The sequence below is a fragment of the Cetorhinus maximus genome, chromosome 6, assembly GCF_964194155.1.
Source record: "Cetorhinus maximus chromosome 6, sCetMax3.hap1.1, whole genome shotgun sequence".
In the NCBI taxonomy this organism is placed as follows: domain Eukaryota; kingdom Metazoa; phylum Chordata; class Chondrichthyes; order Lamniformes; family Cetorhinidae; genus Cetorhinus; species Cetorhinus maximus.
In genome coordinates this window covers 45,001,744-45,020,004 of record NC_135884.1, presented here as the reverse complement: position 1 = coordinate 45,020,004, position 18,261 = coordinate 45,001,744, and the positions used below count along the sequence as shown (strand labels likewise).

General features: G+C 41.2%; 1 protein-coding gene across 5 annotated transcripts in view; it reads left to right on the top strand.

Annotated features, from left to right (window-relative positions):
- suclg2 (succinate-CoA ligase GDP-forming subunit beta) overlaps positions 1-18,261 on the top strand; it is a 405,981-nt gene that overhangs the window by 248,381 nt on the left and 139,339 nt on the right. For all 5 annotated transcript variants that reach the window (XR_013576840.1, XM_078543679.1, XM_078543682.1 and 2 more), the window contains exon 8: positions 16,739-16,900. Coding sequence is in view for 4 of the 5 variants with exons in the window: in XM_078543679.1 (XP_078399805.1) it covers positions 16,739-16,900 (162 nt within the window). In the remaining variant the exon portion in view is untranslated. The remainder of the gene's footprint in view (positions 1-16,738; positions 16,901-18,261) is intronic.

Sequence of the window (18,261 nt, the reverse complement as noted above, 5' to 3'; positions counted from 1 at the left end):
GTCATATCGATTCCATATTGGTAAGGGCATTTGCGAATGTGCAGTAAATGGCTGCTGGAAGTGTGTGGAGCAGGCATATCATGACATCAATAAATGTGTACTGCTGATTTGACGCCAGCTGTGACATCTTGGAGCTCAATGCTCCAGTTAATGCCTCCCCTTAAGCTGGCACAGCTGAGTACATATTGAGCATCAGGAGGAATCTTCCCACCAGCACTGGTCAAAGGGACCATCAATTAATTACAAGTTATTTGTTAGTTAAATTCTTCTGGCTGTTGCTTCCATTCTATGAATGTTTGGTAGTTTCTGAAGTTCTTTCAAGTTGCAAAAGTCTACAGTGCGGTTAACATTGACTGGATGCTGAAACCATTTAAGCCAGCAGGCGGAATGAAGTTGACAAAGTTAATTGCACATCGCATGAGACCGTCACCTGCAAGCTCCATCCCACACACCATCCTGACTTGCAACTATATTGCTGTTTGTTCACTGGGTCAAAATCTTGGATCTCCCTTTCTTAACAGCATTGTGGATGTACTTGCGCCAGATGGTCTGCAGTGGTTTACCACCACTTTCTCGAGGACAATTAGGGATGGGCAACAAATGCAGACCTTGCCAGTGATACTCACATCCCGTGGAAGAATATAATAAAATCAAAATCCCTGTGTCCATTTTCCAGGGCCATTGAATTTAACCCTATAGTTTGGGGCGGGAAATCACAGAATGGAGTGATTGTCACAAAATGATTTTGCTACATCTGCATGTAATGTACCTTATGTTCTACTCCATAGACCTTGACTTTCTGATTGTGAAGTGTGTTGCCATTTTGCACATTATTTTGCCAATATTGGGCTACTTGCAAGGATCACAAATCTAATTCTTATAGTTAATATCCTTAAACAATTAGTGAAATTGACTTCAGTGATTTTCAATCAGAAATGTGCTAAATTTAATATTAACTGTTTGATGGCGAACTTACTTAATCGTCTCATTTACTACCATTCTCAAATGCGTTAGCACTGAAAACAATTAAACAGTGTTTAATGGAGCTACAAATGTGGAACAATAACAATCATTATTTTTACTGGAAATAGATTTACACCCATTATAGCTGCCATTGTTTTATGTCAATAGGGCTCTTGTCATTTTGGATCAATAACCTCTTACTGATTTCAGTCCCTCTCCAGCAATTACTACCATTCCTTTTATATTTGGTCTGTCATAGAATTTGTATTATTTTTGTGTCCTGCATGCATCATGATTCATATCTCCCCACAGTGCATTAGACTTCTTTTCTAGCACTTTATTCTTACTTATGTGACTCTCTCTTGCTCTTTTCCTGTGACTGCCTCTCCTCTATCTCCCAAATATATAAGATAGCCACTAATAAATCCAATAGGGAAATCAGGAGAAATTTCCTTATCCAGGAACTTGCTACCTTGAGAAATAGTTGAAGTGTTGACACATTTAACGGGATGCCCGATAAACACAAGGGGAAAGGAAATACAAGTTGCTATAGGGTGAGATGAAGAGGGCTGGACAAAGGCCCTTGGTGTATAACACTGGCGTGGACCATTTGAACTGAATGGCCTTTTTTCTGTGCTGTGCATTCTATTTAAATCCATGTATCTGTTAGTGTCAGCAACTGATGCAGAGTTTATGTTGCTTTAAGTCTGTTGTGCGCTGCAGATTAAGGCTCCACAAGTACTTCAGCTGACCACATAACAAGTATTGTTATATTATGCTTGTCAACATGCACAATTGTGTGTGCTCCAGCTGAATGCAATATCCAATAAGGATATTAAAATTTGTTTGCAAATGACTGATCGTAAGTGAGCTACAACTGGGAGTCGTCATTTTTTATATTGGACTCTGAATTTATTTGGCGTGAAGTCATTTGGTAGCCCACTGCTTCTCATTGCATATCATAGAAAACTGCAAAGTGCTTCTTCATTTTTTTTCCCTGGAAGAAAACCAAATGCTATTTTTAATATTTGTGGTGCAAAATTATTTTGCAATTTCCTAGAAAGATAAATTGTGATTTCTGCTTCCTGAATTTGAAGTGTCCCTCTAACTGGACCTCTTGTCTTTTGTACCTTGCTGTGAAAGCTCTTAGGTCAAAGGATTGTAGCTGTCAGGATCCGCTGCTCAAAAGTATTGAATTAGTGGTTCAGATTTTCAGACCAGGAGCTGTTGGAAAATCTCCATGAATATTGTTTGCTTTCTTTGATTGAGTACTAGTAAATTCTACAGGTTATTAAATGGCAGTACAATGTTGCTTTTGTTGGCCAGGTAATTTCATTAATATTTATGTATAGCTCTATACTTATCAGAATTTGTTCTTCTTTAGCAAAGGTAGGGAAATATAAACAGAAGTACAGATTAAGGTTAGAAGAAAACAGTGGCATTTTTGAAAATGGGTATCAGTTGGTTTTATTTTGTTTTAGTTCTCTGTTCTGTACTTAAGGAACTAAATAACTTTCAAGCAGATGATGGCATATCTTATCCTATGTATTACACATATTATAGTAATACAGTAAGATGTTAAGTAACATAAGAAACAGGGGTAGACCATATGTTCCATCGAGCCTACTCCGCCATTCGAAACAATCATGGTTGATCTCGAGATTCTTACCTGGTTCCCATTTCCTTTGATTCCATGAGACAAAAAATCCATCTATCCCTGCCTTAAATATATTCAACGATGGAGCATCCACAACCTTCTAGGGTGGAGAATTCCAATGATTACTTTGAGTGAAGCAATTTCTCCTCATCTCAGTCCTAAATCATCAGCCCCTTATCCTGAGCCCCCCCACCCCCACCCCCCCAACCCTGTTTTAGATTCCCCAACCAGTGGCAATAATCTCTCAGCATCTATCGTATCAAACTGCTTCAGCATCTTGAATGTTTTAATGAAATGGCCTCTCATTCTCATAAACTCCAGAGAATATGGGTCCAATTTACTCAGTCTCCCATCATAGGAGAACCCTCTTGTCTCAGGGACCAATCTAGTGAACATTTGCTGAACTGCCTCCAATGCAAGTATATTCTTCCTTAAATATGGAGACCAAACTGCACACAGTATTCCACATGTGATCTCACCAAAGCCCTGTACAATTGTAGCAAGATTTCTTTATTTCTGTATTCCAATCCCCTTGCAATAAAGACCACCATGCCATTTGTCTTCCTAATTGCTTAACACTCGCTTAAACTGGCCAATCTGTGCAGATTCTCAGTGTGTCCTCCTCACAGCTTACATTTCCATCTAGCTTTGTACTGTCAACAAACTTAGATATATTTCTCTGTCACTTCATCTAAGTCATTAATATAGATTGTGAATTGCTGAGGCCCCAGCACTCATACTTTTGGCATTCACGAGTCACACCTGCCAACTTGAAAATGCCGTTTGTCTACTCTTTACTTCCTGCCCCTTAACTAATCCTCCATCCATGCCAATTTCTTACCCCCAACCCCATGATCCCTTATCTGGCCTATTAACCCTTAGTGTGGCACCTTATTGAATGCCTTTTAGAAATCCAGGTTTTCTATATCTACAGGTTCCCCTTTATCTACCCTACTAGTTGCATCCTCAAAAATCTCTAATAAATTTGTCAGACAGGATTTCCCCTTTGTAAAACTATATTGACTTGTCCTAATCATACTATACTTTTCTAAGTGCATTGTTAAGTTTTCCTTAATAATAGATTCCAACATTTTCCCAACAACTGATGTCAGGCTAACTGTAGTTTCTTTTTTTCTCCCCCCATTCCTTTCTTGAAAAGCGGTGTTACATTTGCTAACTTCTAATTTAATGGGACCGTTTCTGAATCTCAGGAATTTTGGAAAATCATAGCTGGCATATCGACTATCTCTGTAGTTATTTATTTTAGAACTCTACAATGTAGGCCTTCAGGTCCCAGGGGATTTGATATATTTTAGTTCCTTAAGTTTCTCCTTCATTGGCAGAGGTATAGAATATAAAAGTAAGAATATAATGTTGGAATTGTATAAAACACTGGTGAGGCCACAACTGGAGTATTGTGTGCAGTTCTAGTCACCGCATTACAGGAAGGACGTAATAGCTCTGGAGAGAGTGCCGAGGAGGTTTACAAGAATGTTGCCAGGGTTAGAGAAGTGTAGCTACGAGGAGAGATTGGATAGGTTGGGGTTATTTTCCTTAGACAAAGAAGGCTGAGAGGTGACTTGATGGAGGTGTACAAAATTATGAGGGGAATAGATAGAATGGACAGGATAAAATTGTTTCCCTTGGTGGAGAATTCTAGAACCAGGGGACATAGATTCAAGAAGGTAGAAGATGTAGTGGGGGGGGGGGGGGGGTGGTGCATGAGAAAGAACTTTTTTACGCAGAGGGTAGTGGGTGTCTGGAATTTGCTGCCCAAGTTGGTGGTAGAGGCAGAAAGTTTAAACTCTTTTAAAAAGTACCTGGATCTGCACCTAAAGTGCTGTAAGCTGCAGGGCTATGGGCCAGGTGCAGGAAGGTGGGATTAGAAAGGGCACCTGGGTGTCTTCGGGCTGGCATGGACAAGATGGGCCGAATGGCCTCCTTCTGTGCTGTGACTTTTCTATGGTTCTATGGTTCTCCAATACTTTTCATCTGCTGATATTAATTACTTTAATTTCCTCACTCCTTTTAGCTCCAGGTTAACTTCTATTTTTGGTATACAAACTGTGTCTTCCACTGTGAAGACAGATACAAAGTATTTATTCAATGTCTCTGCCATTTCCTCATTCCCCAGGATTTTCTCCTGCCTCTGCTTCTAAGCAACCGATAATTACTTTAGCTACTCTCTTTGTTATATAATTGTAAAAGCTCTTACAATTTGTTTTTATATTCCTGGCTAGTTTACTCTCATATTCATTTTTTCCCCCTTTTTATCATCTTTCTGGTTGCCCTTTTTAGGTTTCTAAAACACCCCCAATCCTCAGATTTGCTACTATTCTTTGCAACATTATAAATCTCTTCTTTTAATCTAATACTATCCTGAACTTCCTTAGTGAATCACAGATGTGTATTTCTTGCAGAATTTTTGTTTTTTAATGGAATGTTGAAGATTTTTCTGAAAAGAATGTGCAAGGTTATGGAGAGAAGGCAGGGAAATGGAATTAGGTGAGTTGCTCAGTCGGTGACTGATACAAACACGATTGGCTAAATGTCCTCCTTCTGCACTGTAACAATTCTGTGATTCTGTAATTTTGAATTGTTTCTTTAAGGGGAGAATTTTCGCCGCCCGCAATCAGCTGCACACCGCCATTTTAGCATGACACACACCCGGAAGCGCTCAGTGCTACCTGTGCAGGCAGGGGAGAAGGGAGAGTCGGGGCCTGCGCTCTTTCACGCGAAAGAGCCCAGAAACCTCCCTGAGGCACGGAGCTGCCTCAGGGAGATTAATTTCATCCTGAAAAATTGAACAAAAGAATAAAAAAAATTACTCAGACATGTCCACTCATGTGACAGTGTCGCAGGAGCTGGGACATGTTTATGAATTTTAATAAACATTTTTATTTAAGTTATAAACCCTTCATGAAACTTCATCCCACCCATGGATGAGGCTCCATGAAAAATGCGAAGACCGCCTGGGCTCTTCACCTACCTGGCAACCTTAAGGTTGGACGGGCAGCCCTGACAACTACTTTAGTTAGATTATTAACGGCCTTAACAGGCCTTTGACAATTCGGCGGGCGCGCAGCTGACTCCCGTGCACGTCCGCCGAACGGAAGATCAGAATGACGTGTGGTGATTTCAGGACTCACACCTGAAGTCACTGCGCGTCATTTTACGCATCAGTGTGTGGGGCCCGTCCCCACACGCCGAGCAGAAGATTCTGGCCTAAATGTTTCCCACTGTTTATTTACCACCATACATTTTAGTCTATTTGCCCAATCAACTTTAGCCAGCTCTTCTCTCATGCCTATGTAATTGGCTTTGTTTAAGTTTAAGATTCTTGTTTGTGATTGCACTATGTCACTTTCAAACTCAACATGGAATTCAATTATATTATGATCACTATTTCTCAGTGGATCTTTTAACTTTGACATTATCTATTAACCCTGCCTCATTACTCAATGTTGATTGTAAAATAGTTTTTACTATATTTTGCATACTTCATTGATATGGCAAAAGATTGTAAGCTTTTTTCCTCTTCAAGTTTAAGATAATTAATTGGGTTTACATAAAAAGAGACAACAAACAGCAATTTGTTACTGGGAAAAGTTCAGTTCACAGAGAATCTATCCCAGTGAAGCTTTATGCATTACCAGTCTATATAGTGAAGATAATACTTTTGACAGAAAGTAATTCATTGCAATACTATCTACATAAATGTAATAGAAGATGCCAAAAAAATACTTTCAGACTGTTGTGTGTTCTGAAGTGATTTCTAGAAGTGTTTACAATTGAAAAGGATACTGACCATTTTCAGAGGATAATGATTGCAGGTTCTGCTCTCTTGCATCATTTTCATTCCAAGAGATGCACATCTTACTGACTGAATTTTATGTGTTGAGAAGTAAAATAACTTCCACTAAAGTAACCATGTATTCATTTCACTCCTCCAAAGAGACAGACATACAGCATGCGATCCGTATTTATCTACTGGTAGCTATTGTATTTATATATCTAAGGAGAACATTAATCCTCCAAGAACCAATCACAAAATGGGCCTTTTGACAGAGTGGCAATTGAGTTGGATTGCCGCTCTGCTTGAAAGCTCTTACCTTGAAATGCAGGCGATCCTATCTTGCCTGACCTTCCAACTCAGGCTGGGTGAGATCTGGGTAGCGCAGCACACCCCCGGGGCCTTGCGTCAAGGGCTGCAGAGTCGCAGGTAAGTAAGCCACGCCTCTTTTTCGCAGCGCTAGCTGCCATAAACCAGGTAACTGTAAAGGCCCATCCAGGTTTAAAGGTAAGTGTATAAGGTAAGTGAGTAGGATTGGGGAGGGGGATAGGTTCAGGCCAGGCCATGGCGGTGTTCAGGACCGGGGTGCTGGGTCATCCTTGTGGGAGGTAGTTGGGTTGGGCCTTTGGGTGGGTGGGGGTCGTGCTGGGTTGGGTTGGGTCGGGCTGAACCTTTTGGTGGTGGGGGTGTGGCAGTGGGGGTAGGGTCAAACCTTGGTGGAGGGAGGGGAGGAGGTGGGGTGAGAGTCAGGCCTGGCGCCGGGGGAGGGGAGGTCAGCAGTCAGACCTGACATGTGGGGTTGGGGGCCTGGGAGAGTACTCCTAGTTGTGGGGGGGGTTGTATGGGGGAGAATCTCATGTGGTGGGGAGGGCTGGTTGGAAGGGGGTGAGTCCCAACAGGGGAGGCTGTCCCATGGGAAGGGATAGCTGGTGGGGGGTTGGGTGATGGGGGCTATCCCCTGGCGTTTTGGGAGTGTAGGGGGAGTCCCTTTGGGGGCCAGTGTGGATCTAGAAGTAGTTTTAATTTTTATAACTTTTTCTGGATAATTACTGATGTAACACAGTCAGAACCATCCAAAGTTTCCAATTTAAATCGCATTTTCGATGGTTCCCAGTGCAGGGCAATTGCCCATGGGAAGTTTGCACTTCCTAGGCAATTGCCATGCAAACCTTACCTGGGAACTTCCAACGGGGGGGCGGGGGGGTGGTGTGGTGGTTCCCCAGTGCATCTTAGGGGTACCCCCCCTACCCCCCAAATTACAACAACCTGAAGCTTGGAAGTTATGACCCAATGAATTCAATGTTTGCAGAGATTTAGAAACTTATAAGCTGCTGGCAGACCTTGGATTTCATTCAGCTGTTGTTGGGCCCCATGAGTGAAGAACGTTGACCAAAACTCTGAGGCTATTTCCCTGTTCTTCTTTGAATAGTGTCATGGGATCTTTTGCATTCAACTGAAGAGGCAGATGGGGCCTTTGTTTAATTGTTTCCCCTTAAGACACGATCTTCATCAAAGCAGCGTTCTCTCAGCACTGTACTAAAATATCATGCAAAATTATGCCTTCAAATTTGGCATGGTCCCACAACCACTGGGGATGGCCCCCAGCAATTGGAAGGTATTAGGGTATGGTTTGGGGGCTCAGAGCACTGTAACTAGGAGAGAGAGGAAGAGATCGTAAGCAAGGGGGTGGTATTGGCTGGTCGAGGCTGTAGGTTTGCTTGAGGGACTGGGGGGGAACCACCCCTGGCCCACAAGCATTGCTAGAAAATCAGTCAACTACTGGAATAGAAACAGAAAATACTGGAAAAGCTTAGCAGGTCTGGCAGCATCTGTGGAGAGAGAAACAGAGTTAATGTTTCGAGTCTGTATGATTCTTCTTCAGAGCTGAAGAGAGGTAAAAATGTGATGGGTTTTATACTGTTGAAGAGAGGGGATGGAGCAGGTGGAGCAAAATAGAAGATCAAGGATAGGTGGGAGCTCAGCAGAGATTTGACAAAGATGTCTTTGGTACAAGACAAAAGGAGCACAGTCCGCTACTGGGCCTGCCTGCTCCCAACTCCCTTCATAAGACATAGGAACAGGAGTAGGCCATTTGGCCCCTCAAGCCTGTTTTGCCACTCAAAAGGATCATAGCTGATCTAACTGTGGTTTTAAGTCTGCTTGCATCTCCAGGGTGAGTTACCTGGACACCCCAAACTCGCCCATGATTAAACTAGAAGAAGGCATATTCCTGCCGGATGTTGGTCCATTTAAGCTTCTCTTGGAGCCCTCCTCTGTTCTGTTGTGGGGTGTTAAAATTACCCCCTATTCTTCTCTGCATTTTACCGGGAATGATGACCTTATTTGTGAATGCCTTTTTGAATTTACAGTAAACATTGCTTGCTAATGAAGTAGCTGTGTATACCAAGTGTTGTTGTTGATATGAAATCAGAGAATGGTGGATATTCTCAGCAGCTCACCAGCATCTATGGAGAGAGAGACACAGAGTTAACATTTGAGGTCAGTGATGAAAAGCCATCGATCTGAACTCCCAATGTCACCGTGCCCCATTTAAATTTTCAGGAAGGCGGGGGTGCAGCAAAATCAGCTGCGCACCGGCCGACCTGTCAATGGCCACAGAGCAATTAAAGTAATTAATTAAGGTTGGACGGGCAGGCCAGGAGCCCTGGCGGGAACTAGAAAAAACATGAAACCTCATCCACGGGCGGGATGAGGTTTCATGTCGGGTTTTAAAAATTTTAATAAAATCTTTTTGGAAATTATGAACATGTCCTAACTCATGTGACATTGTCACATGAGGGGACATGCTAGGGAAATTTTATTTTTCTATTTTGAGTTTTTTCACATTTAGAGCCGATCTCCCTGAGGCTGCACTTAGCCTCAGGGAGATGAGTGCGCTCTTTCGTGCACATGTGCGAAAGAGCGCACTCTCGATTTTAGGAATACCCCCCGCCCGCCCAGGGAGCACATAGCGCTTCCATGTGGACATCACGCTGGCGGGCCTTAATTGGCCCGCCCACGTAAAATGGCGCTGCGCCTCTGATCGGGGGCACAGATCGAAAGTGCGCCCGCATGCGCCTGCCCATCAACTTCCCCCCCAGTAGGGGGAAAATTCAGCCCATTGCTTTTTTTTCAGATTTCTAGCATTTTGATTTTGTATTGTCATTCTTGGTACCAGCTTTAATCAGTTTTAAATTGTCTGATTTTGAGACATAAGGCTTGCTTTAAGTAAATCGTAGTTTTTATTATTTTTCTGCACAAATGATGTTATAGCCACTTGAAAAAAAAGGTGGAAGTTTGACCTTTATCATGTTGGCATTTGGATCTGTGTATATCGTAATTTAATATTCTTTGGACAGAACCGTTTGCCTTAATTTTTTCTAATTTTTGGGCACTTACAGCTTTTTCTTCTTTATAATCCAGGCTTCTAGAAAACTTTGATCTTTCAGCTCTCTAGAGAACTGTACATTTTTCAGCTAGCCAGTTAGTTAGGTGTACAGATATACATTACACATAAAACCTTCCTGTGGAATTCTGTTATATTGTACTTCCGACTTTTATAATTAAGAAGCAATGGTTTATAGCAATTTATTTAATCATTGCTCCTCTGTAGACCATTCTCAATTGCTTCCTATTGTTTTGCAGCGGGATGAATTAGCAATTCATGGTTTTTGCCATCAAAGTAGAATTTTTTCAACTATAACCAACCACTTGCTTTTTCTTCACTTGCAAGGTTGGTTATGCTATGCAATTGTTTTTATCTGCTCTAGGGTTGTGACATTGTTTTTTAGGGGAATAGGCCATACTCTTCCTTTTTTTTCCAATCAGATTGAGGTAAATTGTATTTATCGTCAATTCTTTTGGTGTTACATCTTTGATAAAATGCCACTACTGTATTTGAGTGGTGTAAATGTCAAAACTATTTTCAATGTTAAGAAACTATATTGGCAATAATATGCCATTGCAAGGTGATTTAAAAAGATGGAAACGCCTCGATATGCTTTCAGTGAGAGTGAGGAAGTTTTTATATTCCCATATTGGCACTGAAGCTGTTTTTTGATTTAGGCTTCTATCGATTTCTGAATAGCGCCACATGGTTATTATACTAGATATCATTTATCCTGGTAATAATTGTGTATAAATGGATTATTTGTATGTGATACAGTATGAAGGAGAAAACTCTGCAGAATGACAATGCACAGAAACAAATAACTTGAGTACTGTAATATAAGGGTATAAGCATAGCAAGGGCTAATGTGGGACTGAGAAACAGTACCACACACAGTGAGACACATGACCTGAGACTAGAGTCATTTGGGATTGGACAGAGACCTATGTAGAAGCAAACATGGAGTTAGGCTTGGGCTATGCCCTGTATAAATGTACAGGGGTATTATCAATAAACAGTTAACATTCAACCGCACGGGACTCAGAACCTCTTCATGAGACCTACTGAACATACACCATACAAGAAGTACCTCTGACACAAATGAACCAGGAGGTTCATACATGAGTGGTGGTATTTTGCATTAGATCTTCCCATTTTGCATATTCAATTTATTGTTATATTTAACACACTGTCACATTGCATGATTGCTGTCTACAGATAGCTCTGGTTGACACATTTTGGTCATGCATGCCAACTTTTTCTATGTATACATTTACAATAACCATGTATATGAAGTCATCACCCTGTAAATGAATAACCTGATCACACACATTATCCCAGCTCATGTGACAGTTTCACAAGAGGTGACATGTCATAAAAACTTTTTCAACACTTTATTGAACTGTTAAAACTTAAAACTTATCTCCCTGAAGCAGCTCTGTGCCTCAGGGAGATTTCTGTGCTCTTTCGTGCTCGTGTGTGAAAGAGCACTCTCCTGACTCAGGGAAAGCCCCCTGCCCACACAGGGAGTGCACAGTGCTTCCGGGTGTGCAACACGCTGGGCGGGCCTAAATTAGTCCACCCACGTAAAATGGCGACCCCCCCTAGTCAGGGGGAAAATTCTACCTTGGGCATTACGGGGAGTGGTTCAGTGGCTTGGCAGTTGGGGTTGGTAGGGTGAAGGAGGTTAGTAAGTGTCCTGTAGATATTGAATCTGTTTGCACTTCACTCCAGACAAATTAATATGCAACTACATTTAACCAGTTGAATTATGTTGTAGGGGTGGAGTCAATTCTTAGGATTGTGTCACGAGTTTGAATCTAACTGGCTTAAGAAGCCCCCTTAGTAAGGAAGGATTCTGGAATTTAATCTAGTTGGAAAGCCTTTGTATTGTGTTGAATGCTTTGCTTTAGCATGTAACATGTGCTTTCATCAGCTTTGACACTTGCAAACAGAGTTGGCTCAAGTTCAAGTTGGCAGCTGCCAAATTGAACTTTTTTCCAATTGAATTTGGTAAATTGCGCAGTAAAGCATATTACTGTAACTACAATGAAATCTGTACAAATGGACACTCCCAAAAATGGATATCAGCAAAAATATGGAGACTTATTGAGAGACCCAAAAACTTTACTTAGTAAAATATATAAGAGGCAATCAGAAAGCATGGACATTCACAAATCATAGAATGGTTCGAGTGTAGAAGGAGTCCAGTCAGTCTGTCATGTGCCAATACTCTGCAAGATAAACTCACCTAGTCTCACTCCCCCATAACCCTGCAAATGTTTCCTCTTCAGAAAATTATCCAATTCCCTTTTGAAGGCCTGGATTGAATCTGCCTCCACCAAACATAGGCAGCATATTCCAGATCCTGACCACTCCGTACATAAAAATTATTTTCCTCATGTCACCATTGCTTCTTTTGCTATACATATTAAATCCATGTCCTCTGGTTCTGGATCCTTCCGCCAATGGTAACAGCTTCTCCCTATATACTCTGTCCTGCTCCCCCATTTTGAAGCTAAAAGCTACTGCGAATGCTGGAAATCCAAAACAGAAACAGAATTACCTGGAAAAACTCAGCAGGTCTGGCAGCATCGGCGGAGAAGAAATCAGTTAACGTTTCGAGCCTTCATGGCCCTTCGGCAGAACTGAAGCATAGTTAGGAGAAAGGAGAAATATAAACTGGTTTAAGGTGGGGGGGGGGGGGGGGAGGGAGAAGTTGAGGGTGTGGTGATTGTGGAGATAAGCAAGTTGTGATAGGAGCAGATAATCAAAAGATGTCACAGACAAAAGGATCAAAGAGGTGTTGAAGGTGGTGATATTTGTCTAAGAGAAGTGCTAATTAAGAAGGGAAGACAGGATACTCAAAGTACAGCTCTAGTGGGGGTGGGGTGGACAGACTAACAAGGTTTTAGTTTTAGATATAAAAAAAATGGAAATAGGTGGGGAAAGAAGAGTCTATATAAATTATTGAAAAAAGAGGAGGGGGGGGGGGGGTGGGAAACGGGGTGGGGATGGGGGAAGGGGAAGTTTAAGATCTAAAGTTGTTGAATTCAATATTCAGCCCGGAAGGCTGTAAAGTGCCTAGTCGGAAGATGAGGTGCTGTTCCTCCAGTTTGCGTTGGGCTTCACTGGAACAATGCAGCAAGCCAAGGACAGACATGTGGGCAAGAGAACAGGGTGGAGTGTTAAAATGGCAAGCGACAGGGAGGTTTGGGTCTTTCTTGCGGACAGACCGCAGGTGTTCCGCAAAACGGTCGCCCAGTTTGCGTTTGGTCTCTCCAATGTAGAGGAGACCGCATTGGGAGCAACGAATGCAGTAGACTAAGTTAGGGGAAATGCAAGTGAAATGCTGCTTCACTTGAAAGGAGTGTTTGGGCCCTTGGACGGTGAGGAGAGAGGAAGTGAAGGGGCAGGTGTTGCATCTTCTGCGTGGGCATAGGGAGGTGCCATAAGTGGGGGTTGAGGAGTAGGGGGTGATGGAGGAGTGGACCAGGGTGTCCCGGAGGGAACGATCCCTACGGAATGCCGTCAGGGGGTGGTGAAGGGAGGATGTGTTTGGTGGTGGCATCATGCTGGAGTTGGCGGAAATGGCGGAGGATGATCCTTTGAATGTGGAGGCTGGTGGGGTGATAAGTGAGGACAAGGGGGACCCTATCATGTTTCTGGGAAGGAGGAGAAGGCGTGAGGGAGGATGGTGCCATTGGTTCTTAATCCTTCACCAATGGGACAGTTTTTCCCCATTTACTCTGCCTAGATGCTCATGGTTTTGAATATCTTTGTCAAATCTCCTAATGCCAACCCCTGGGGAGTCCCACTACAAACCTCCTTCCAGTCCAAAAAACGTTTCACCACTATTTTCTATTTTTTCTCCCTTAGCCAATTTCACATCCATGTTGTTTTACTCCATGAGTTCTGACTTCTCTCACAAGTCTGTTGCACAGCACTTTATCAAATGCCTTTTTGGAACTCCATGTATACCACATCAACTGCATTACCCTCATCAACCTTCTCTGTTACCTCATCAAACAAGCAAGTTAGTTAAACACGATTTGACCGTAACAAATCCATGCTGGCTTTCCTTAATTAACCTGCATTTTCCCAAGTGTCTATTATTTTGTCTCAAATTATCATTTCTAAAAGCTTCTCCACCGCTGAGGTTAAACTGTTTGGCCTGTAGTTGCTCAGCTTATCCTTACATCCTTTTTGAACAGGGGTTCCCCCAATTAATTATTTTCATTCTGGATTGCTCCTCATCCTTTTCCATAGCTAATCTAAGCCTTATGGTGCTATAGTTACCAGCTCCTAAATGTTTCCCAACTGAATATGAAATGCAGACAACCTTCAGTTCAGCAAATTCTTTTACGGCTTAAAACTCAATAGACATCCTGTTGCAAAGCTGCTGCACCTGGAATTTCCACTGAGTCAGGATCACTGACACTTCCCCTTGCAACTTGCTTCCTTTCTGCCCACAATTCTCGTGAGGTCAGTGCATGCACAAGGCAATAGTGGGTTTTGTGAAAGAAACACTGGCAAAGAGAGTGCTTTACTCTGCATCCATAGTGCCAGAGAAACCACAGTATGCCTGGGATTGAAGCACACATGGCTCTACCCCAGGGATAAAGCAGTTTCTAGGCAAGGCAAAGAATGCTAGGCAAAGAATTCCCCATTTTACAGTGCATACAATGACCATATTAAAAGTAAGGGCACCTGCAGATAAAAACAGTTGATGCCAGTCCCTGAGGTAACTGTAATTTACTGGCTTTACTGTACAGCGAAATACTACTCTGTTCAGTTGTAGTAGTTTACCCTGTGAATGCCCAGGTTTTTTTGTTTTTGAGGGCTATTTTGGAATATGATGCATATAAATTTTGAACGAATGCGCGAATTAAATGTGTGTGTCCCAAACATGAATAGATTTGGTGTTTAAATAATGCGGATAGCATGCACAAAATTTGTTCCCTCTTTTTTGATGTACTTGGAATCATTTGATGAATTGCTGTGCTGCATCATTGTAGCGAAGATCTTATATGCATTATTAATTATTGTTGTTGCTCCAATTTCCCTTAGCTAGGAATTATGTAATTTAGTGTATGTAACAAATTATGTAATTTAGTAATGTCATATGGGCACACAGTTATTTCTCATGCAATTTTCACTGAACATATTTACATAGGAACAGGAGTAGGCCATTCGGCTCATCGAACCTGCTCCGCCATTCAATTAGATCATAGCTGATCATCTACCTCAATGCCACTTTGCTGCACTATCTCCTTATTCCTTGATGTCAGTCTCCAGGAATCTATTGATTAACCTGGTGAATCTAAATTGTACTCCCTCTATGGCAAGTATATCCTTCCTTAGATAAGGAGACCAAAACTGTACACAATATTCCAGGTGAGGTTTCATCAAGGCTCTATAAACTGCAGCAAGACATCTTTACTCCTGTACTCAAAGCCCCTCACGATGAAGGCAATTTGCCTTCCTAATTGCTTGCTGCAACTGCATGCTAGCTTTTAATGACTTGTGAACAAGGACACCTGAACTTCCCAGCCTCTCACCATTTAAGAAATAATTCTGCCTTTCTGACTTTTGTGCCATAGTGAATAACTTCAAACTTATTCACATTCTAATCCATAAGTCATGTTCTAGCCCATTCAGTTAGCCTGCCAAAATTCTCTTGAGGCCTCCTTGCCTCCTCCTCACAACTTTAACAGGAATCTGGACCAAATATTCTGCATCAGAACATGTGATGAGATGGCCAGATTGCTTAGGAGTCCAATTTCCACAGTGCTAGCAGTCCCACTCATCATAATTCTGATTGTTTGTTTGTTTATTTAATTTTCTTCTTTATTACATGCATATTCTCCTGGCTGACCACCCCCCATCCTCCACCCTCCATAAAACTCCGTAGCCTCTCGTCCTTTAAGATTCTCCTTAAAACTGTAGTCCCCAGCCTGTTTCCATCTCTTTACAGGCACACGGCAATGCTGACCTGTAGGGGTGTTTCTGTAGAGTGGCAAAGAGGACTTCCCCCCTCAAAACCACCGAGAGCTCTGAAGAAGGGTCATACGAACTCGAAAAGTTAACTCTGTTTCTCTCTTCACAGATTCTGTTAGACCTGCTGAGTTTTTCCAGCATTTTCTGTTTATGTTTTTGAGGAAAATCTGTTTTACATGGCGAATAGTTAGGATCTGGAATGCATTGCCTGAGTGTGTGGTGGAGGCATATACTATTGTGGCTTTAAAAAGGGAATTAGATAATCACCTGAAGAGAGTAAATTTGTTGTACAATGGGGAAAGAGTGAAGAAGTGGAACTGGATGAGCTATTGTTGCAGAAACAGGGCATGGATAACATGGCCTCCTCTGCTGCAACCATTCTATGATCCTATATTAGAAAATATAGGATCTATTATTTTGTCTTTTTTAATGTATATAACTCCTAGAGGCGCCACCCAAATACCAACAGTCAGATTTCTTTTAACTTTGAGTGACACACCCTTGTAGATTAAAAGAAGCCTCATTCTTGCAACCTATGGAAACAAATAATTAATCTGCTATATTTTGATAATGGCTGTAAGCCATATGAATACCAAAAAATGTTGCCAATTGGTATATTAGTACATTATCGATATAAATGTATCAAGATTTATCATTATGTTAGCTATTGAACTTTTTTTATTACATAATTTTGAAGTAAATTTTCAAGTAGATTGAGCAGATCTTTTGGCTTGTGTTTTAAATTTAATCAAAGTTTTTGAGATGGTTTTTGAAGTTTTATTTTCTATTTTATCGAAGGTAAAAGCAAGCTGCCTTTCAACTTCTTGCAGACGAATTTAGTTTGCATAGAACTGATGAATACATTCAAACTGTGAAATGCTTTGTCAAATAATTTATAAATGTAATTTTTAAACACATTCCTATCTCGGCCTTTCAGTTGTTTGCTTTGATGCCAAAATCAACTTTGACGACAATGCAGAATTCAGACAGAAGGAAATTTTTTCCCAGGATGATATATCAGAAAGTGACCCTTTGGAAAGTGAAGCAGCAAAGTATGACCTCAAGTACATTGGTATGGATGGAAATATTGCTTGCTTTGGTAAGTGGAGCAAATTTGTAAGTTAAGCTATTATATAGAATTTTTAATTCAGTGGAAAATGTCATATTCGTTTGCTGTATTAAATAGAGATAGCCCCTGTTGATATGCAACTGTAGAATATTTTGGTTAAAAGGAACTGCCGAAGTAATTTCCCTCATTAATGTGAAGTCTTGTTTGTCAGTTGAATTTTACCTTTAGTTAGTATGAATTTCAAACTTGTTGAGCTATTGTCATAATGTCCTCCAGTTAAACACTGGAAAGACCAAAGACATCTTATTTGGTTATTACAAAAAAATACATATCCTTCCTCCCGATTCTATCCGCATCCCAGACTATTGCCTTGCCCCGTTAAAACTGCCAAATCCTCCATCACTAACACGCTAATGCTCCTACTTCTGCAACATAGCTTGCCTTGCCCTACCTTACTCCCTTCATTGTTGAAACCCTAATACCTGTTTTTTTAATGTCATTACTTGACTTTTTGAATGATGCTGCACAAACACCTCCCAAATTCCTTATACAGACTCCAACTGATCCACTGCTACAGCAGTGGCACTAAGTTTCACTCACCTGTTACTCCTATATTTTGTTGAGTTTTTGGGAATTAAGGGATATGGAGCTAGTACTGTAAGGTTTCTGATCAGCACCGCAGGATGTATAAATATTATTTGAAATGACTATCATGCTAGATATCCTTTATCCAGGTAAGAATTGTGAATAAATGCGTGATCTATTTAGGTACAGTATGAAAGAGAGAACTACATGCAGAATGACAATATACGGAAACAAATAACTTGAGTATCTCTGACACAAATGAGCTTGGAGGCTCATAACCTGAGTGGTGGTATTTTGCATTAGATTTTCCCATGTTGTGTATTCAATTTATTGTTATATTTAACACACTGCCACATACCATGATTCATGTCTACAAATGCCCAGCTCTGGTTGTCACACTTCTTGTCACACATGTCAATTTTTTTCTACTTGCTCATTTACAATAGAATCCATGCATGCAATATCATCACCCTGTAAATGTACAGTTTGATCATGGGATAATTATGTGTCATCATTTCACAGATTGCTCAAAGTGCTTTCTATAAATTTTGGACCTGTTATTTTATTCCTCATTCACTTAAATTTCCATGCTCATCTGAATGGAGAGCAGCAATATATTTTTATTTTCTGTTTGGAGCTGGTAGGTGGAGGGTAAAAGTCCTAATGGTAACAGATTTGAACATCCATTGACAGGTTGAAACACAGTGTCAAGCCTAATGGGGACCATTGCTAAATTTATTCATCAGCAGCAGAAATCTGGTAAAGCTATATTTGTCTTTTTTTTTAAAGCAGGGATGTAAGACCCT